The sequence below is a fragment of the Sorex fumeus genome, unplaced genomic scaffold (genome assembly GCF_029834395.1).
Source record: "Sorex fumeus unplaced genomic scaffold, SorFum_2.1 ptg000029l, whole genome shotgun sequence".
NCBI lineage: Eukaryota > Metazoa > Chordata > Mammalia > Eulipotyphla > Soricidae > Sorex > Sorex fumeus.
Window position 1 is genome coordinate 10,242,176 of NW_026606086.1, and position 22,254 is coordinate 10,264,429.

The 22,254-nt window shown below is 38.8% G+C and overlaps 1 protein-coding gene across 1 annotated transcript in view; it reads right to left on the reverse strand.

The window, feature by feature from the left end:
* WDR72 (WD repeat domain 72) overlaps positions 1-22,254 on the reverse strand; it is a 224,983-nt gene that overhangs the window by 147,946 nt on the left and 54,783 nt on the right. The window contains exon 13 of the mRNA XM_056115668.1: positions 14,695-14,897. Coding sequence (XP_055971643.1) covers positions 14,695-14,897 — 203 coding nt within the window. The remainder of the gene's footprint in view (positions 1-14,694; positions 14,898-22,254) is intronic.

Below are 22,254 nucleotides of genomic sequence, written 5' to 3' on the forward strand. Positions count from 1 at the left end.
TCTGTTGCGGCAACATGGGAAGATGCTTCCTTGAAAAAATTGAAAAGGAATATGATCGTCTGGTCCAGCACCTCCATGATTGTGCAAGAAACGCCAAGAGAGATAACCACAAAAAAAAGCCTGTCTTTGAAAACTCTCGAGCTTATTCGCCAACGTGGCTTGGTGCATGCCTCAGGCAATCGCAAGTTAACTTCCGAACTTGAATAAGCAGTGCAGAAAATGGATCAAGGAAGACCTCTAAGAGAGAAGAGCAGCAGTGCTGGTATATGCGGCAGAAGCTGGGAAAAGCATTCGTAATGCCCGCCTGTCCTTCGCCAACTACAAGACCAAGATGACTGCCCTCCAACATCCTGATGGATCTATCACATCTTCCAAAAGGGCAATGGAGAATATTATTTATGACTTCTACTCAGATCTCTTTGATAGCCATGTCCACTTGCCCACATACCAAATTCCGCAGGATGGATATGTCATTCCCAATTTATCCCTTTCTAAATCCGACATGCCATCTCATCGGTAAAGAAACAAAGAGCACCTGGCCCAGACAAGGTCATACCTGAACACCTGACGAACATACCATCAATACTCATCAATACACTGACTTGGCTCTTCACACGCTACCTGTCTGAATGCAAGGTTCCATCCCAGTGGAAAACCAGCAGGACTATACTACTGTAGAAGAAGGGAGACATCCATGACATTGGCAACTATCACCCAATCTGCCTATTGTCTGTTATCTACAAACTGTTAATTTGAGTCATCCTGGATAGGATTGGCAGATAATAGATGAAGGACAACCATGCAAGCAAGCCTGGTTCCGCAAAGAATTCAGCACGATTGACCAAATCCACAAGATAACCAAGCTCAATGAGGTTTCTCTGGAGTTCAAGATGCCACTCTGTCTAACATTCATTGATTTAAAGAAAGCCTTTGATTCTGTTGAGACGGAAGTGGTCATCGAAGCCCTAGCCAATCAGGGCATTCAAACTCCTCCATGAGCTGTATTACGGATTCAATACCAGAATCTCGCCATTCTACAAAGAAGTGATCATCAATGTCAAGAGAGGGGTTCAGCAGGGTGATACTATTTCACCGAAACTCTTCAGTGCCACCCTTGAGAACTGTGAGTGAAATGGGAAAAAATGGGAGTGCAGATTGATGGTCGGCAACTACACCACCTCCGCTTTGCTGATGACATCGTTCTAATAACACCAAACATCAGCCAAGCAGCACAAATGCTGACCAACTTTGACCACGAGTGTGGAAACGTCAGATTACAGGTGAATCTCACGAAGACAATGTTTATGATCAACGGTCTCGTTCCTGGCGTTCCATTCACTCTCAACAGAATGACCATCTCTAAATGCAACAGTTATGTGTACCTAGGTCGAGAAGTCAACATGACGAAAGACCTGGCACCTGAGTTGCACAGGAGGAAGAGAGAGGCTTAGAATGCCTTCAAGAGCATCAAAGAAATAGCTAAGAGACTGAAGAACCTCCAGCTCTGGGCACATCTCTTCGATTCCACTGTTCTTTTTGCATTAACATACACCTCAGAGACCTGGGCTGTATGAAAACAGGATGAGAATGCTATTCAGGTCTCTCAAAGAGGAATTGAAAGAGCTATGCTTGGAGTATCACGCTTCACTCAAATGAGAAAAAGAATCCGGAGTTCGGAACTCCGTAGACCATCAAGGATCAGGGATGCTGTCTCGTCTGCCAAGGCATCAAAAATCAGATGGGCTGGACACGTAATGAAATTTGCTGATGACCGCTGGACTAGAGCCATTACTGACTGGATTCCACGGGACGTCAAAAGATCGCACGGCCGCCCACCTATGAGATGATCAGACTTCTTCATCAAGACCCTGAATGATTGGTTTGAGGCTCTTCGTGTTCCTAGAACGAGCAGATGCCATTGGGTTACACTAGCACAAGACAGGGATGAATGGAGATGCTACTGGAACCCGCTTGAGCAAATCAATGAGTAACCGGATATCAAGCGACCAAGTGATCAAAAAAAAAAATCCTACCTATTCCTTCACACTAGGCACCCCTAATAGGTTGGGATAGGGACCATTGGTGTTCTGTGAATTCCGTTGCACCTTGAACTCAGTTCTTGTCTGCAAGGAAGGGTCTGGAAGGAAGCTGAGCCCATGTGAGGGGGGTAGGCCTGGGATCCTGGGCCTGGTGCTCCCACGCTCAACACACTCTCTCTCATCCTGGGGCTGGCCAGGGACAAATACAGGCACCAGCTTAGAGCCACCATAGCCCTTCGGGTCCGACTCATGTTTCAAGTAATTAAAACACATAAGGGGGACTCCCCATCATTTAGCTGATCCCTTTAATGTGTGGGCTGGAGTGCTCACACAACGGGTAAGGCACTTGCCTTGCACGCCGGCGACCCAGGTTCGATTCCTCTGTCCCTCTCAGAGAGCCCAGCAAGCTACAGAGAGTATCCCACCTGCATGGCAGAGCCTGGAAAGCTTCCCATGGCATATTTGATATGCCAAAAATAGTAACAAGTCTCACAATGGAGACGTTACCGGTGCCTGCTCCATCAAATCAATGAACAATGGGAGGACAGGACATGGCTACAGGTAAGGTTCCAGAGGATCTGACTTTATAATGGGAAGATTAGATGATCAGTTGCACTGCTCTAATCTAATCTAATTAATTAATTAACTACTGATCTAATTGCACTGTCTCTGAAGGCTGCTTTTTTTTAAATTGAATCACCATGAGATACAATTACAAAGCTTTACATTTGAGTTTCAGTCATACAATAATGGAAAACCCATTCCTCCACGAGTGTACATTTTCCACCACCAATGTTCCCAGTATCCCCACCCCCATCCCAACTCTCCTCCTGCCTCTATGGCAGACCATTTCCCTCATAACCTCTACTTTTGGGCATTATGGTTTGCAATATAGATACTGAAAGCCTCTCATGTTTGGTCCTTTATCTACTTTAAGCACACATCTTCCATCCCGAATGATTACTCCAACCATCATTAACTTAGTGATCCCTTCTCTATTCCAGCTGAAGAAGGCAGCTTTTTAGTGGCTAATTACAAAGGGAGATGTCACATACTAAAAGGCCAAGGAGGTCTAAATACACACGTCATTTTCTACTGCTGTCTTGAAGATGTAAGGGTCAGAAATATGTGACCCACCAATGAGAAAATAGGAACCCCAGCTTACAATCACAAGAACGGAATTATGCCAGCAACCTGCAAAAGCTTGGAAAAAGACCCAGACCTCAGATGACACAGCACATCTGAAATGATCTCTCAGATGACACTGAGTATCAGTCATGTGAGATTCTGAGCACACAATTAAGAGATGTCAGACACCAGGTATACACAATCTTCAACCTAATGAATGTGGATTTTTTTTTCCCATTTGTTTAAAGCACAGCAGGTAGGGTGTTTGCCTTGCATGAGGCTGGCCCAGGTTTGATTCCTCCATTCCTCTCAGAGCTGTCTTCAAAAGCCTACTATAATGCTAAACCAGAATGAACAATTCTGACATCTACCCCTCTATTGGGCTGGAGCGATAGCACAGAAGGTAGGGTGTTTGCCTTGCATGCAGCCGACCTGAGATGGATTCCTCTGCCCCTCCCGGAGAGCCTGGCAAGCTACTAAGAGTATCTCGCCCACACGGCAAAGCATGGCAAGCTACCTGTGACATATTCAATATGCCAAACACAGTAACACAAGTCTCACAATGTTACTGGGCCCGCTCGAGCACATCAATGAACAACAGGAAGACAGTGCTACAGTGCTACCCCTCAATTGCTACTCTCCATGCATTAGGATTAATATTTCATTTCAAAGAACACAAAGGAAAACAAAACATTTGCTAGCAGACAGTAAATAGAGAACACCTCTATTTTGGTTTGGTTTGGGTTTTTTTTGTTTTTGTTTTTGTTTTTTTTTATAATGATCAGAGACCTCTAGTGGGAACTGGGGAAAAGTAATAAAAGTGAGAAAAGCTTTGTATTTTATAAGATTTCTTGGTAACTTTTTGAAAACCATGAGGTTTCTAAGAACAGGTGATGATTTAAGAAACAAAATAAAAAACAACCCTACAATTTTCAGTACTGTTTGAATGCACACAGACAAAACACATACCAAAAAAATAAAAGAAATTAAAAATAAATAAATAAAAGTGCCCGCTTCTCATGATCATTTTTTTAAATTTCTGATAGGAGTAATCACACTTGGTTCAAATGCTTATCAATCAAAGAGATTTTAACTGAAGGGTAAAACAGTTGTTTACAAGATAACATTAGTTTAAGCATTACGCAGGAATTTACAATGAGTGTTATTTATGTCATTGTACTTAATGTCAAGAACTTCATTTTAAGCTGCAGAGAAATGGGTGGCATCTGGAAGTCACTGAAAACCTGATTCAGGACCCTAAGGAACAGCACAATAGCTTAAAGCACCTGTCTTTTAAGTTAGCAAAGTTGACAATGGTGACAGATCCTAGGTGTCCCACGTATACCAAGTACAATCCTGGAAGCTCTGTCATCTGAATTTGGCCTATGCTTGTGGATACCACAGACAGTGCAATCCACACCAAAATAGATGTGTGTGAGCATCACAAAAAAAGGGATGAGGTTCCTGGCATCGCAACTAAGAAAGATTTTGATGATCATATGCCAGGAGCACAAATCGCAGAGCAGTAACCTTAGTGAGCACCTCAACAAATACGACATTGCAGACTCCCGAAGAGTGCCACAGCTAAATGTGGGAGCATCACAGACTGATATGTGTGCAAACCCTGCTTGTACCGAGCAGATATGTGTCAGTACAACAACGTTATCCGTAAGAAGCGGAAGGGAATAAGAATTCAAAAAATACAATGCAATATTCAAACCCCACTCTGAAAAACAGACAGGCTTATTAACTGGCATGGGTCTTCAGGAAATCCAGGATATTTTTAGCTCCAATTAATGAAGCTAAGGTTTTCTTTGGTTTGGTTTTTAGCAACCTAAGGGAAATTGTCTATGAATAAATGCTTTCTCTTCTGAGAACTGCCTTTGTTCCATTTTTTGCATTTGCTTTTCTCATGAAGCCAGTTTCAACATACATAAGTTATTGGCATAGAAGTGGTGATCCCGGAGAACTCCTTAAAAGGGTCTATATGGCATTGGTCAGCAGGTGATATCACCGGCTTTCAAAAAGAAATTTTATAATCCACTAATTCTTGTAGCTAAACCGTGAATTTCTACAGACTTCATTTTATTCCTGAACTCTCTATGACCCCTGAGTTTACCATAAAAAAGTAAGCACAAGATTTTCCTGATTTTGATTTGGTAACCAAGAAATTTCCAAACTCTCATAAAGGGGGTAGCCTGTGCCAAGAGGGACCACACGGCTCACAGACAGAACATGTGGGGCTGAGGGGAAGGGCACAGTTGCTTGGCTCCTTGCAAGGCCACGGCTTTGAGAGCTGCTATTTGTTCCTGGCAATGCTATGTCTAATATATAAGGTATCACAAGTGATTTCTGGCTATGCACTATTAGGTGTGTGTGAGCACCATAATTACTGAGACATGCCCCCTCCTGAGTGCCACGACTGAAGTGTGTGTGCACCACTGTTAGGAGGAAGCTTCTAGCAAGCATATGTGCAAGCACCACAGTAGGGAGTTCTGTAAGGACCACAGCTGTGTAAGTGAGCCCCACAACCTAAGTGTGTCAGACCTGGTCAGCATGACAATATCCAGAGGGAAGGGAAGGGGGCAAACCAAAACAATGAACAGTAACAACAAAGAAAAATGCAGTATGTGAATCCTATGAAGAATGCTTGTACGCAGCAGATGCAGATGTGTTTTAGAAGGTTCACTAGGTCAACTCTGAGTCTGTAATGGAAGAAACAGGGTCTTATCAAATGCAGTAACATCACAGATTTAAACAAAAACAATTTACCACTGAAAAGAAAGTAGAAAAGGAAAGAAGAATTTAGGGAGAGAAGAAAGTCCTCAAACAGCAATGGGTAGGTAATACAGTAAAGACGAGATTACACAATTCATAGCTTCTAATATAGATAGATGTACTGATATGTCATATAGTTATTGATATGTCATATATGTCATATAGTTATTCATCTGTATGAACAAAACTTAAACACATGGTTAATATGTTAAGTTAAATCCAAAACTAAGGTGCTTAAAATGCCTAAATATTATTCTTGTTTTTATGCTGTAATTCTTTTCCTACCAGTCAATGTTGAATATAAACAGAAAATTTAATTTAAAAGATTTCCCCATTAAATTGTATATACAGGAGGGAATAAGAGAAACTGAGGTAAATATAGGCCAAATCTAGTCCTAGAAAAATGATATAAATATTTACTCAGTGAAAAGATTTAACTTAAAATTAATAGAAGAGATTTCATTTCTTTGGAGCCAGCTGAAATAAGCCAATGCAGAATAAACCTTTTTTTTTCTGGAAGAAATCATGACTGCCTATCAGCAATTACAAAAACAATAGCACTGACCTTGAATCAGCCTTAAAGGTCTTTCTACACAATTATACGGCCAGCTTTATGAATTTTCAGTTGCTACTTCAATCACGAACTCAATAAGTGTGAGGTGGTCAGTAATAGGAAGATGGCTATTTCAACACTCCTCATTGAAACAGGCATTTGTGAAAGTACACATAATACCAGCATTTCCCACGTTCGAAACAGCTTTCAAATTCTCCTCAACACACCTTAGATAAAAATTTGTGACATGTAAACAGTAATAAAGAGTCCAAATCAAATTCTATCAAAACTAGAAATGATTGAAATCAACTAGATCTCCAATTCTGGGGAAAGAATAGCAGCTAAAAAGAAATTTTACCGGATATTTTTATTTTTTTTTTCAATGTCAGGATTTAAGTTAAGATCGTGAAGACTTATTTTCTCATTCTGAGTCTATCACTTTCACATCTATATTTTAAACATAACAACTAATGACAGAAGAGAAAACCCAATGAAGACCAAGCCTGGTATAGCTAATGTAATTAGCTGCTGAACAGATTCAATATCTATTACAAACAGCCAGGTATTATCGTAATCTTGTATTACTACAACTGTTAGAAAACTCTTCAAAATCAGCAAGATTTGCTTTAGGGTAAGCTTGAACAACACCAGGGACCTTACCAGCTGTCAACATCACTAGATGTTGCTATGGGCACGCCACAAAGAACCTGGTCATCTATACAAAAAGTCAACACAGAGAAGAATAAGGACCAATTGATAAGAAAATCGAGAAGAAATCACCAGCACAGCATTATACAATATACACATCTTTTCCAGTGTACTTTTAAACATCTGTTCTTTTCCAAGGAAGCTAGAGAATCAGAATTCAAGTTACCTATAATTATGATTAAACATGAACTAGAGGGCTGGAAATAATATCCGAACACCCCGCACTTGTGCCACTTATCCCAAGTCTTAATTTGAAACTCCGAGTGAATTACATTTAAAATAATATTTAAACTTCCACTTATAAACCCTTGATCATCGTTTATAAATCTACAGAAGAGAAAAGAACAGGTTACTATGAACAAGAACCCAATATTGATTTTTCGGCAGTGCAGTAAGCATCTCCATTCTATTTGCCCACTGTCAAAGGCTCTCTTTAACAGCTGGAGTCAAATTGCACTATTTACAGCAAGAGCTCTTGTCAAGTGGGCCATAAGTATCCTAACAATACACTATTCAAATGGCACTTTGCCACACAAATTGCAGACTTGATGAATAACCTATGTCAATGACTAAGGCCAATATAAAAGTTTCATTTTTATGAGAGGTTTTACATTCGCACATTAAGTAAGCTTTCTTTGAAGAACTATTAGGCCATATATTTCAGGCCTTTAAGCACTGAAAATAATTAAAATCTGTTTAAATACATCAAGGGAGCTTGACAACATTAATATGGATCTGGTGTTAACTACATTTGTCACACAAGTCAGCACAGTGCCCTTCTGTTGTTGGCACTCCCCACCAGCACGCGCACAATGCAAGGCTCAAACCAACCGCGCACCATGAAATAGGCACATTCTCCTTTTGTGCCTCTGATTTACATGGCCAGCAAATGTTTAGATACAAGCTGGGCTTTGAAGTCCAGAAGGAAAGTCAGGCTTGCTTCTGTGTGTTCAGGAAGACAGCTGGAGTCTCTCAGTGTTGCACTTACACTCTTCTTAGTGACCCCGAGATGTTTAAAATAAAGCTTGAATAGGTTTTTATTCCCTCCCGGTTTTCTTCATCAATGAGATACATCTATCTATTTAGAGACAGCAATAGATAGGTAGATAGATAGATAGATAGATAGATAGATAGATAGATGATAGATAGATAGGTAGATATAAAAGCTTAAGACTCCTGCTGCAAAGATAAAGTAGCAATACACAGTAAGAAGTATTACAGAAAATTTTATTTACTTCAATTGTTAAATCACAGATATGTAAAAGGCTTATGGAAATGGTCCCACGCTTTCAATTTCAATTTTATATTACTTCACAAGAATTCAAAACCCTGCCTTGGCTATTTCTCTATTCTTTCTTAGGAAGAGCATGTCATATAGTCACTAAAGTTTTAAACAGAGGTTTTAAATTAAAATATTTGAAAATTATCAATCCAATCTCTATTGAAATTTCTACAATTTGCATAATGAACAGTGAAATATATTTTCCTTAAAAATTATTTTTAAATGATTCAATATACCATCTGCATTAGAAAAAATATATATCACTACATTAAAAAGAACATACCTAAAATTGACTACTGATCAAAGCAGAAAATTACATTCAAAATATATCTCTGTGGAATGCAGATAATTGTTTTCAAATCTATATTATTTGTTCTTTTTTGTCATGTTTTGATTTTGATAATAAAAATTTTTCAATAAAAGTTGAGTTAATCTTCAAAATGTAATGCAGCCACAAAGAATTGTTTCATATTTATATATACAAATTTCAGGTGAACTTTCAAATCTCAATTTTCAAACCATGCCATAAAGTATAAAATAGCAGACACCTATTTCTGATAAAGAAATAGGTAGTGCTGGTGTTTAATTTTCTATTAGTGGTCAACTATACATCTTTTTTTTTTAAAAAAAAAAGTGGTAGCAAGATACAGCCTTAATAAGACTGTTCAACAAATGCATCAAACAGATATCCCTCTACAGTCAATAAAAGTTTAAAAAGAAATTTCTGGAAAATCTGACTAAAATGTACATATATTCTATATTTGTAATCAATCTCATGCCTGGATAAATATGCCCATGTAAGTACATTATTTCAAGAAACTGCCTTTTGAGGTGATTCAATAAATTAAAGAAAGAAAGAAAGAAAGAAAGAAAGAAAGAAAGAAAGAAAGAAAGAAACTGTCTTTTGAAAAATTTTGCTTGGATTCAGACCTATAATGTACACATTTACTTTTCTGTAAAGGAAAAATTTGCAAACATGTAAATGCCATCTTTTCTACTCAGGAACAGATTTGGTACAAAATTCCAAATAGCTCTGAAAATTATAAAATGCTTTTAAAAATTCAAATAGTGAATAAGGGTGCAAGTATTGTTTATTCTGTCAGTTCCCTCTAGGATGTCATGATCTTCGGGTTCAAAGAAGGCAGAAATTGACAAATTAAATCAGCATTCATCAAAATAGGACCAATTATCTGCTTTTGTAAATAAAGTTTTATTGGACCGAAACTGCACTTATTTGTCTAAGAATTGTCTGTGATAGCTTTCATTCTTCAGTAGCAAAATTGAGTACTTAGAACACCAAAAGATGGTCTGCAAAGCCTTCAACATATTTTTTTCTCATCCTTTCAAAAAAAAAAATCTTTATCTCTGGTATATCATCATTGCCCAATACACATAAATGCAACACACACATGTAATGATAATTACCAAGCATTTGAATTAAAAATCAGAAATAGGTGAAATTCAATTTCATAATGTTTCAGTTTATCTTATTCAGTTTACCCTGTCTTTGACTTACTTGTGATCCAGTTATAGTTCGGTAAGTCCACGGCTAGTTGAAAATGTCATTAATAATGCATTTAACAAACTAAGCATAGCTTAGTCTCATCCAAATTTACAGTGTTTTACACAAATTCTGCTTACAGTATGCTATGGATAGTTGGGAAAATTTTCTAATGCAAAACCCATTAATTAATAAGGTGTTAAATATTTCATGTAATTTTTGAGTAGTATAATGAAAGTGAAAAACAGGATAGCCTGCTGATACTGAAATGTACATGGCTTTGTATCATCATGAGTTAAAAAAAAATTCTTTAAACCATCATAAGTTTTGGACCATTTGTATATACAAAATATTCTTTTCACATATGGTGCTGATCAAGTTTTAAGGGTATAAACATATGTGCTTAATTACTACTATATTACACAGTGTAGTTCTTCAGATGCAATTAGGGCAAGCTGGAGACCATGCTATAGAAAAATGGTTTTTTAAAAAAAAGGCCTTCATGGGTCCAAGAGAATATAGCTGGTAAGAAAATTGCAAAGTATGCACCAACTCAGCTTTGATTCACATCACATCTGATCCCCCTTGAGTACTGTGAGGTGTAGCCCCAACTGCCCCCCACCTCAATTTTTTAAAAACTCCTTCTTGGGACATTACAGTTTTAAATTGTGGCTGTTGAAATCATCTGAAATATCCTTTTTCTCATTTTACAAATGAGTGAAATTAATTAAAATGCATAAAATAAATCAAATAAATGCATTCAAAGAATTTAAGGCCAATCCACCAATAGAGAGAAAACAGGCTTTCTCTCCTTAAAATATGATGAAACCACGGGATTTTTCACATGTACAAATGTTATCTGTATGGTTGTTTATTCCCTTCTTTGAAACTAAATTTCTCCCACTGCAATTTAAACAGTTTCTATCCTGTTTTACCCTCAGTTGACTCTGAGGAAAACAGCTCCCCATCATTAATATGATATTGTATTCCTTTAAATCCTTTAAGGCCCTGCCTTTTCGTACCACAAAGATTTTTTCTTTGTCTAGCTGAACAAATTCAACTCCCTGAACATTTCAAACCAGGTCTTTAAAAAAAAAAGTTTTAGAGTATTTATCATTCTCTTTTAAATCTTTCTATCCCTTCCAAAGAAAAGGGAAAACAGTATTCTAATAAATTCAAAAATTCAATCATGAAGAATGCACTACAGAGATTTTATAACATTAGTTAACATATGGTAAGCATGTAGAAACATGCATTTAGTATGCTACTTTTTTCCATTTAAACAATTTACTCACCTTACAGAATTCTTAATTGAATGATTAAATTATTATTAATTATTTGATATTTAATGTCTCACAAAATGCACATAAAAATTTATGAAACACAAAGTATCATTAAATAGTTCTAAATTTTAGGCTTAATATTCCTCATTTTCCCTATTTAAGATGAATTTTCCCTTTTGAAGCATTTTACTATGATAAGTCTATGCTTTTTATGTCATTGTTATGACATAAAATGACATAAAAAAAGATATGTACCCTTGAAATGTCCTGCTTATCAAATATGCAAATAAAACACTAAGATAAATGTAAAGAAATGCTGAGAAGACAAATGTATGCTAAGCAATGAAGATAATCCTATTCATAAAGGAAGAAATGCATGGGGTTATGTGTTGAAACGTCCTATGCATGAAATTCTATCATCAACAGTATTGTAAGTCACAGTGATGAAATAATTCTATTAATAACTCTAGTTAACATTAGGACTGGAGCGATAGCACAGCGAATATGCCAAAAACAGTAACATTTCTCACAATGGAGATGTTAGTGGTGACTGCTCAAACAAATCAATGAACTCTGGGAGGACAGTGCTTCAGTGCTACAGTTAATATTAAAATCCATAATACCAAAATATAGTATAAAAACAATGAAGGTAAACCACCTCATTCAGGTATCTCAGTCCGGAGAAATTAAAGTTTGGAAACCATACTTATCTGATGAAAATGGAAGCAGTCTGAGTAGAAAAACAAGGCACTGACTTTTATTGCTTTCTGGAGTCAGGAAACAAAGTTATATCAGGAAAATATGAATCTGTTTACTATTATCACTACTAAAAGTGTAGGTCTGAGGTCTTTCAAGAAACTGAAAAGGAGAGCAGTTTACCTTGAGAAAATTAAGCTGGTAAAATAGGTTCTTGAACTAGTTTTATTGCTGCCAGATCCCAGCCATCAGAAATGTACAAATCAAGAGACATGGCCACATTCTATTATTCTATGGAGTAATTCCCAGTCTACTTTGTTGCATCAAACCAGGAATATTCTACATTCAACCTGGCTCACTCACTGGGTTTTATTCCGTCCTTGGAATATATGTGTGATTCCAGTGGAATACTATATAGCTGTTAGAAAACATGAAGTCATGAAATTTGCATATAAGTAGATCAACATGGAAAGTATCATGTTAAGTGAAATGAGTCAGAGAGAGACAGACATAGAAAGACTGCACTCATCTGTGGAATATAAAGTAACAGGATGGGAGACTAACACTCAAGAATAGTAGAGATAAGGACCAGGAGGTTTGCTCCATGGCTTGAAAGCGAACCTCACATGCTGGGGGGAAAGACAGCTCAGATAGCGAAGGGAACACCAAGTAAAGAGTGTTTGGAGGACCCACTCGGGTTGGGAGATGCATGCAGAATGTACACTATAGACCAAACATGATGGCTACTCAATACCTCTATTGCAAACCACAACACCCCAAAAGAGGGAGAGAACAAAAGGGAATGCCCTGACATAGAGGTGGGGTGGGGTGGGTGGGGGAGGGGTGGTGGTGGTGGGAGAGATTCTGGAATCATTGGTGGTAGAGAACGGGCACTGGTGGAGGGATGGGTATTTGATCATTGTATGACTGAAACACAAGCATGAAAGTTTGTAAGTATCTAACTGTACCTCACAGTGATTCACTAGTTAAAAAAAAGAATATATGTGTGATTAAATTTACCATTTTAGCAGACTAAGATTTAAATTTAAGATTTAAGAATTTAAAGAATGAACACCCTTTTTCTCTTACCCGTGAGGGACCTCTTTATGTAATTCCATCCCACCTCTTCTACCCTCTCTCTAGTTTTGCTTCTGTGAGAATGTGCTGAGCAATGAAAGAATAGTAATTATCATTACCATTAGAAATCAAACAATAAATGGTACTTATATATTCATTTCTTGTTTTTTGTTGAGTGTGTCCCAGTTCTCAAAAGACTGCCAAACCCTTTTCTCACTGATAAAACTAAAGCATATCTCTTGGGGCTGAGAGATAGTGTAGTGGGTAGGGAGCCAGCCTTGCACACAATGAACCCTGTTTGTATTCCCATCACCTTACATGGACCACACCTATCCAGGTAGTGATCCCTGAACACAGAACCAAAAGTAAAACTCCTGAGTACAGCAGCTGAGTTTCCAAAACAAAACAAATAAACAACAACAACAACAACAAAACCCACTAAAGCAGATCTCTAAGCCGAAACAGGCTGAAGAATTCATGCTGTCCAGCACTCAGTGATGCCAACTGGAGATATAGCTTGACAGTCATCAGCCTTTTCAGAAACTAATCCTTTCTTCCATCTGTCTCTATGCATAGAAAATAAAACCAAATCTTGTTTAAGGGCTAGAGAGCTAGTAAAGTGGGTAAAGTGCTTGCCTTGCATGCTGTTGACACAGGCTCAGTACCCAGAGTGTCTGTGGCCCCCCCAATGATCCCTAAGCATAGCCGTCAGACCTGACTAAAGCAGGAAAACAAACCAAATATATATATATATATATATATATATATATATTTAAAGTTCTTATTCATCATACTTTGACAGTCTTTGTGATATTAAACAATAGGAAATGTTAACAATATATAATTAAAAATATACTAAAATTTGGCTCAAACTTCTACTTCTAAAAATAGATCCTAGTAAATAACACTGAATATGAAAATTGTTTAGATTTACAGAAAATTTATTCATGAAATGTAATACAGGAAACAATCTATAAGGCATTTGAAAATACCATGTATGTAGTGGAAAGAGCATGATGTATCGTTATTAAAAGTAAATAGATTGTATGAAAATGTTTGCGTGAAATAAAAGACTACCTCCATTTGTGCATTTAAAAGGTGTAATTAAAACATGATATGGGGTTAACTTGTAAGTAAGGAAGACAAAACTATGAAATACTCCTTTAAATAAGCCAGTGAAAAATTCCATATTATAGTTAGAACTGAAAAATAGTAAAGTTACTGTGTATACATATTGAAAGATTTAAAATCCTAAAGTGCCAGTGACCCTAGAGTTGCTGATTATATCAAAAGATTTTCCATATGAGAGCCAGATTTTCTGATACATTTTAAATTTCTAATAAGTAATTTGAAAGGTCAACTACTCTCAAGCAGAAAAATGACTATTAACCACAGAATAGAACATCCTCTCCCTAAATGAAAATCATCTAGATTTTAAGAGATAGCTAGATTTGGATGTCAGAAAAACTTTGTGAAAACAAAAACAAAAATGTGAGTAGCACTTAAATAGCTATCTCAATGATCTCAGAATCACTTGGTTCATCTGCATTTTTATATACTGATATTTAATTGCCCCATATTTATGAAGGCATATAACTTCTCTCTTGTTGATAATGTTCTTTGTGATCAGTAGTTGGATTTGAACTTACCTTACTTGAAGACTCTACCTGTAGACCATGGCAAGGTGTTGGCCCAAACTGGTAGGAGCTGGAGAGTTTCTGTTCTACAGTTTTGTGTTTATGTGTCTCTGAAGCAATTGGCAATACAGATTCAGACTTTAGGAGCTGTGAATCATCACAGCAATTCAGGATGATTCTCGCTCTTTCTCCTGTTTCATGCCTTTCCAAAGTGCCTGAAAAAATAAAATTAAAACTAAAAATTGTGAAAAACATTAACCTCAAATGAATAAAAAGAACAAAACAACTGAACAGAAAAATCACAATTCTTGAATTTACACAGCCTTACTATTTATTGCAGCCAGAAATCTGGGCCCTTTTTCTAAATTATTCAAATCACTGTCTGACGAAGGCCAAAATTATGGGTTTGTAATGCGCATTTTCCACTTTGTGCTTTTCATCCACTGAAATCAACAGGACACTCAATAGTTTTTAACAATAAAATCTCTTACTTAATATACAGCATTGCAAGTGATCAATAACAACTAACTCTGGAATATTTTAATGCTGTCCCCTAGTGTTCCAACTCACAAACAACAGAAAATCCATAGTGTTTTGCTCGGGTTCCCACATTGAAAACATTTCCATTGTCAGTAGATTATTTAAGTGAATCAGAATCCAAGAAAGAAGACCGATATTTTGTGTTACTACCTCCATCACCCGTTGAATGCCCTGTCTGATTCAGGAAAGCAGGCTACTTCTACTGTTGCTATAACTCTGGTATTGTTATAGTTAGACCATATGTCCACTGGCTTTCATTTATTATGTTACTGTGGGGGTGGGAATAGTACTTTACCCTCTTTCTGCTATTCTTTCATATTTTTAAGGTGTTATGACAAGTTCAATTCAAAGTTAAAATAAGTATAAAACAGAATCCAGAACTATAAAACAATAACAAAGAGTTCATGTTCTAAAAAAAAAATCTTAATATGCAGTGAAATCTCAATAAGTACAGATGAGCTGCAGAAAACTCAGATATGTGGGATTTGTGACTGAAAACTCCAGGTTCAATGGAACCAGGAATGGGTAACCCTCACCCATGTCCCCCTACATTTCCAGCAACTCGGCTGTCAGACACACAAGCCACCTCTGACTGGGGCCAATCTCATTAATGGCCACAATCCAGATACTCATTGTCCTTTCCTCTTAGAAGTGAGCATAAAATGCCACACACCACAGCCATGCCTCTAGACCCCACGCCAGGCTATTTCATTCAGGAGCGCCCCAGAGTGGCTGGGTGAGGCCCCTCCCTGCCTCAAGGACACAGTCCCAGTAGCCAAAAACTTCCAGAACTCACAAGTTTCCATGCTCACGGCTGCTCTCTACATGCTTTGGCCAAGTCGCACACACAAGTAAACCTATCCTTGGACCGTGCAGTCACATTTGAGGCCACACAACATCTCGTACTTCACACCACTCATACTCCAAAAGTAGTGCACCACATTTGATGGGGTTTAAAGTAGAAAGCAACCAACTATAGAGGGAAATATATTTTTACAGATAAGCAAACAAGGCTCAACCTTTAACAACAAATTAGTAATCTCTTATCAAAGGAACCTCTCAAACAAAAGTAATTAATACTTCGTGAAGATGAATATTTCCCAGAATTTATGATTGTGAAAATGTAAAATTTATAGGTTTCTCTGCAAAACATTTTCTTCTCATGGGTTGTCTGTGCCTACACAATAATGATATTTTCTAACCCTGTATTTTAAAATAATCATAATTCTTGGGAAGTACCTATTTTCTAATTTGCCTTGAAATATTTTGTTTATAGATATCTTACGTTTATTACATCTTAGACAAATATATCTACTGTTTGTATTTCTTGTCTTTTTTTGTAGTGAAATAACTTATCTGCAAACTTGTCAGCTGTCATCCATTTTCACTCATGAACAAATAATTAATGATTTTAGCATATACTGTGTTCCCTTCACCATGCTTTATGCTGAGAACAAAACAGGAAATAAGAACTATTCCAACCTGAACCCTAAAAGCTACTTAAAATCTCTGAGAAAACATCAGGAAAAGAATTATTGTAATATTAAAAGCATTACAGAATGTTTCCACTTCAAACAAAAATATCTCCCATTCTAACAAAATATTGACCTTTGTAGACAAGCGTTCCTACCATAATTAATTATAAAATACTTGAAAAATACCTAGGGTGTTTTGTTTTAAAAAATTGGACCAAATGTGTTAAAAGAAGCTGATTAGAGGAGTCCTTAAAAACAAGCAAGTAACATATTCAAAGTCACACAGTGGTTCCAAGATAGGACCGAGAAGATCAGCTGAAGAACTTCACATCGGGACCCATGGCCTAGAATGGAACGAACAGGGTGAGAGGCTGTCTGAGTTCATCATGGCGACCAAGACCATCCATGGTAACTCACAGTTCCAGAAGGCAGAATCTAAACGTTGGACATGGGAGTCTCCCAGTGGACGATTCCACAACGAAATAGACCACATCATATTCAATCAATGGTTTTGCCTGACCGATGTCGCTGTTGTTCCAAAATTTTGAACAGGATTGGACCACCGTCTCGTTCATGCAAAATTCTACTTCACAGAACGGGGAGAAAGGGCTGCAAAGTTTTAAAAGAGAACTCCCAGAAAGACGACCAACTGGGAGCTCTTTGGCACTATTGCAGCAACATGGGAAGATGCCATTGTTGACAACATTGACGAGGAATACTATCGACTGGTTCAGCACCTCCATGAATGTGCGAGGAACGCCAAGAGAGAGATAGCCACAAAAAAAGCCTGTCTCCAAAAACTCTTGAGCTTATTCACCAGCGTGGTTTGGCGCATGTCTCAGGCAACTGCAAAGGAAAGTCCGAGCTCGCAAAGCAGTGCAGAGATGTGATCAAAGAAGACCTCAAAGAGAGAAGAGCAGAAGTGCTGGTAGATGCGGCAGAAGCCGAGAAAAGTATTCGTAACGCCCGCCTGTCCTTCGCCAACTACAAGACCAAGATGACTGTCCTCCGACGTCCTGATGGATCCATCACATCCTCCAGAACGGCAATGGAGAAGATTATCCATGACTTCTACTCAAATCTCTTCGATAGCCACGTCCACATGCCGACATACCAAATTCCACAGGATGGATATGTCTTTCCCAACGTTCTCCCTTCCGAAATCCGACACGCCATTTCGTCAGTAAAGAAACAAACAGCACCCGGCCCAGACAAGGTCAGACCTGAACACCTGAAGAACCTGCAGTCAGTACTCATCAATACACTGGCTCGGCTCTTCACTCGCTACCTGTCTGAATGCAAGGTTCCGTCCCAATGGAAAACCAGAAGGACCGTACTACTGTTCAAGAAGGGAGACATCCATGACATTGGCAACTATTGCCTGATCTGCCTATTGTCTGTCATCTACAAGTTGTTCACTCGAGTCATCCTAAATAGGATTGGCAGAACACTAGATGAAGGACAACCATGCGAGCAAGCAGGGTTCTGCAAAGGATTCAGCACCATCGACCATATCCACACGATAACCAAGCTCATTGAGGTTTCTCGGGAGTTCAAGATGCCGCTCTGTTTAACGTTCATTGATTTAAAGAAGGCCTTTTATTCTGTTGAGACGGAAGCAATTATTGAAGCCCTAGCCAATCAGGGCATTCAAGCCCAACACATCAAGATCCTCCGTGAGCTGTACTGCGAATTCACTACCAGGATCTCACCATTCTACAAAGAAGTGATTGTTGATGTCAAGAGAGGGGTTCGGCAGGGTGATACTATTTCACCGAAACTCTTTAGTGCCACCCTCGAGAATGTCAGGCGACGACTGGAATGGGAAGGAATGGGAGTGAAGATAGATGGTCGGCAACTACACCACCTCTGCTTTGCTGATGACATTGTTTTAATAACACCAAACATCAGCCAAACAGCACAAATGCTGGCCGACTTTGACCGTGAGTGTGAAAAGGTAGGACTACAGCTGAATCTTACGAAGACAATGTTTATGAGAAACAGCCTCATTCCTGATGCCCCATTCACTCTCAACAGAATGACCATCTCCAAATGCAACAGCTATGTGTACCTAGGTCGAGAAGTCAACATGACAAATGACCTGGCACCTGAGCTGCTCAGGAGGAAGAGAGCGGCTTGGAACGCCTTCAAGAATGTCGAAGAAATAGCTAAGAGGATGAAGAACCTCCGGCTCCGGGCACATCTCTTTGATTCCACTGTTCTTCCTGCATTAACATATGTCTCAGAGAGCTGGGCCCTACGCAAACAGGATGAGAACGCTATTCAGGTCCCTCAAAGAAGAATTGAAAGAGCTATGCTTGGAATATCACGTTTCACTCAAATGAGAGAAAGAATCCGGAGTTCCGACATCTGTTGACGATCAAGAATCAGGGACGCTGTCTCGTTTGCCAAGGTGTCAAAAATCAGATGGGCTGGTCACGTAATGAGATTTAAAGATGACCGCTGGACTAGAGCTGTTACCGACTGGATTCCACGAGATGTCAAAAGACCGCGTGGCCGCCCACCTACCAGATGGTCAGACTTCTTCGTCAAGATCATGAACGATCGTTTTGATGCTCTTCATGTTCCCATAGCGAACAGATGCCATTGGGCTACACTAGCACGAGACAGGGACAAAGGGAAACGTTACTGGCGCCCGCTCGAGCAAATCGAAGACTAATGGGAAGTTAAGTGATTAAGTGACAGTGGTTCCGTGGTTAGCTGGGGACAGTAAATTCTCAGAGCCGGTGGCCAAAATCCTGAAAGATTTGGACTCCCTGATTTGCTACTGAGCAATTTAGAGTCTCTTAATTCCAAACTGACCCCTGATAGTCTGCTCAGTGAAAATGGACTTGGGCTCTTTAAGTAACCCCTTCCACAGCTGTAGCTGTGTAGCTGTAACCACTGTAGCGAAGAGGTTCTGGAAATTCCTGTTGAAAGACTGTTTCTTCCGCTCAGCTCTGGTCTTAGTGTGATCTATTCTATCTAGTACCAGTCTCCTGCCATATATGAAAACCGGCAGCTTCATTGGCACAGTATTTGAACAGTTTTGAAAGAAAGTGCCCCAAGCAAGTAATTTTCTGTGAACAGCTTTGTGGCAAACCTTTGGGGGCATATTTCTAGCACTTTCCATCATACCACACAGCATCACAAGAATTTTACTATCATGCAGTGACCGGAGATGACTTCTTCCGCAAAGTCAGAGAGCTACCTCCTTGCTAAGTCTGCCTCAGTTCTTGGGGCAGGAGCTGTTTCTGAAATCTGCTGGCCTTCGAGCTATTTTCTGTTTGTTTTTCTGGATTTTAGTTTTGTTTGTTTGTTTCATTTTTCTGTTTGCTTTTGGGTCATACCCGAGGGTGCTCAGGGATCATATGGGATGCCAGGAATTGAACCTGGGTCCTCTGTGTGCAAGGCAAACACTCTAAGCACTATGTTATTGCTCCAGCCCCTAGTTAGTTTTCTATTGCTCCAACTAAATCAGTTCCTCATATTCAAATGATTAGATATATATTCTTTAGCATTTTCTTTAGTCTCTCCTATTCATGTCTTTATATTCAATTTATATTAAGAATTTAGACCAAGTAATTATTAAAAGGTAAAGGTAAAGGTAAAGGCCCTCCCGTTGATCATCGATTTGCTCGAGCGGGCCCAGTAACGTCTCCATTGGAGACTTTGTTTTTACTGTGTCTGGCATATTCAATACGTCACAGGGAGCTTGCCAGGCTCTGCCGTGCGGGCGAGACACTCTCGGTAGCTTGCCGGGCTCTCTAAGAGGGGCGGAGGAATCGAACTCGGGTCGGCCATGTTGGCTGCGTGCAAGGCAAATGCCCTACCGCTGTGCTATGAAGTAATTATTGACAATGCTAAATTATTATTTACATTGAGATAATGATTCCATCAATTAAGCTTTACTTATTTAACTGTAATTTCTCTTTCTTAATCACATAATTATTTTAAAACTGTGATAAGTACTTATAGAATATTCTGATTGAAGTAACAGGATTTATGATACTGTTAAGCATACATTGTACACATATCATTCCAACACCACACCCATCACCAGAGAGCCTGCTTCTCTTCACCTATGCCTCAAGATCCCTTTCTTTTTTTTTTTTTTTTTTTTTTTCCCCCTTTATTTTATTTTATTTTTTTTTAAAGTTGTAGATTTACAATTTTTTGTGCTTTGGTTTCAATTATACAATGATCAGATACCCATCCCTCCACCAGTGCCCACTTTCCACCACCATGGATAATATCCCTCCCACCCCCATCCCCCCATCCCCCCGTCTCTGTGGCAGGGCAATCCCCTGTGTTCTCTCTCTCCTTTTGGGTGTTGTGGTCTGCAAAAGAGGCATTGAGTGGCAAACATGTTCAGTCCATAGTCTACTTTCGACATGCATCTCCCCTCCTGGGAGGATCCTCCAAACATCCTTTATTTGGTGCTCCCTTCTCTATCTGAATAGCCCTTTCCTCTAGGCTACCCGGCTGGCCTCTAAGTTATGGAGTAATCCTCCTGGTGCTGATCTCAGCTATTCTTGGGTATTAATCTCATACTTTGTTACTTTATATCCCCCAGATGAATGCAATCTTTCTATGTCTATCCCTCTCTTTCTGACTCATTTCGCTTAGCATGATACTTTCCATATTGTACCACTTGTATGTAAATTTCATGACTTCATCAAGATCCCTTTCAACACTACCATCCCCATGAAAGCTCAGTTCTCTTTTGTTTGATTTGATTTTGTTTTGTTCCTTGGGCCACACCCAGCAGAGCTCAGGAGTTACTACAGGATCTGTGCTCAGGGATATCTCCTGGTGAACTCAGGTGCCAGGGATCAAATCTGCGTTAGTTGTGTGCAAGGGAAGCATTCTATCTACTGTACTATTTCTCTAGCCCGGTAAACTCAGTTCTATAAACAAAAACTTGAGTTTGATTACTTTGACCATCTGTTGCTCTTTTACTGTTTCCTTTTTTCCCCACATATTGGAGAAGTCTATAATAATTTTTTTCATTGTTAGAGGTGGTCACAAATCCATACATATGGATAAATAGAGCAAAGTTCCTGAAATTCTATGAAATTGTAAGTCAATGATAAGCTAAGTAAAATTTCTTACAAAAACTTTTCTTCCCTTCTATTATACTACATTATATTCCACAAACGAGTGCAGTCATTCTATATCTGTCCCTCATTTTCTGACTCATTTCACATAGCATGATACTCTCCATTTCCATCCATTCATATGCATGTATGTACATGTGTTATCGTATGTGTGAAAGCACATACCCACTTTCCAAATCCTTATTTCCAAAGGCTCATTGGGTGTGGCTTAAGCAGTTGTTAACTTCTGTTTTTGTCTTTATTTTTGTGGAAGGCCACAATGGGCTATATTCAGGGCTTACTCCAGACAGTGTGCTCAGGAATCACCCCCCTGGAGGGCTCAGAGGATCATACAGGGTGCCAAGGACCGGACATGGGTCTTCTGCAAGCAAGGAAGTACCCTACCCACTTTATTATTGATCCAGCCCCTGTTGGTTACTTTAAAATAATTCACTCAT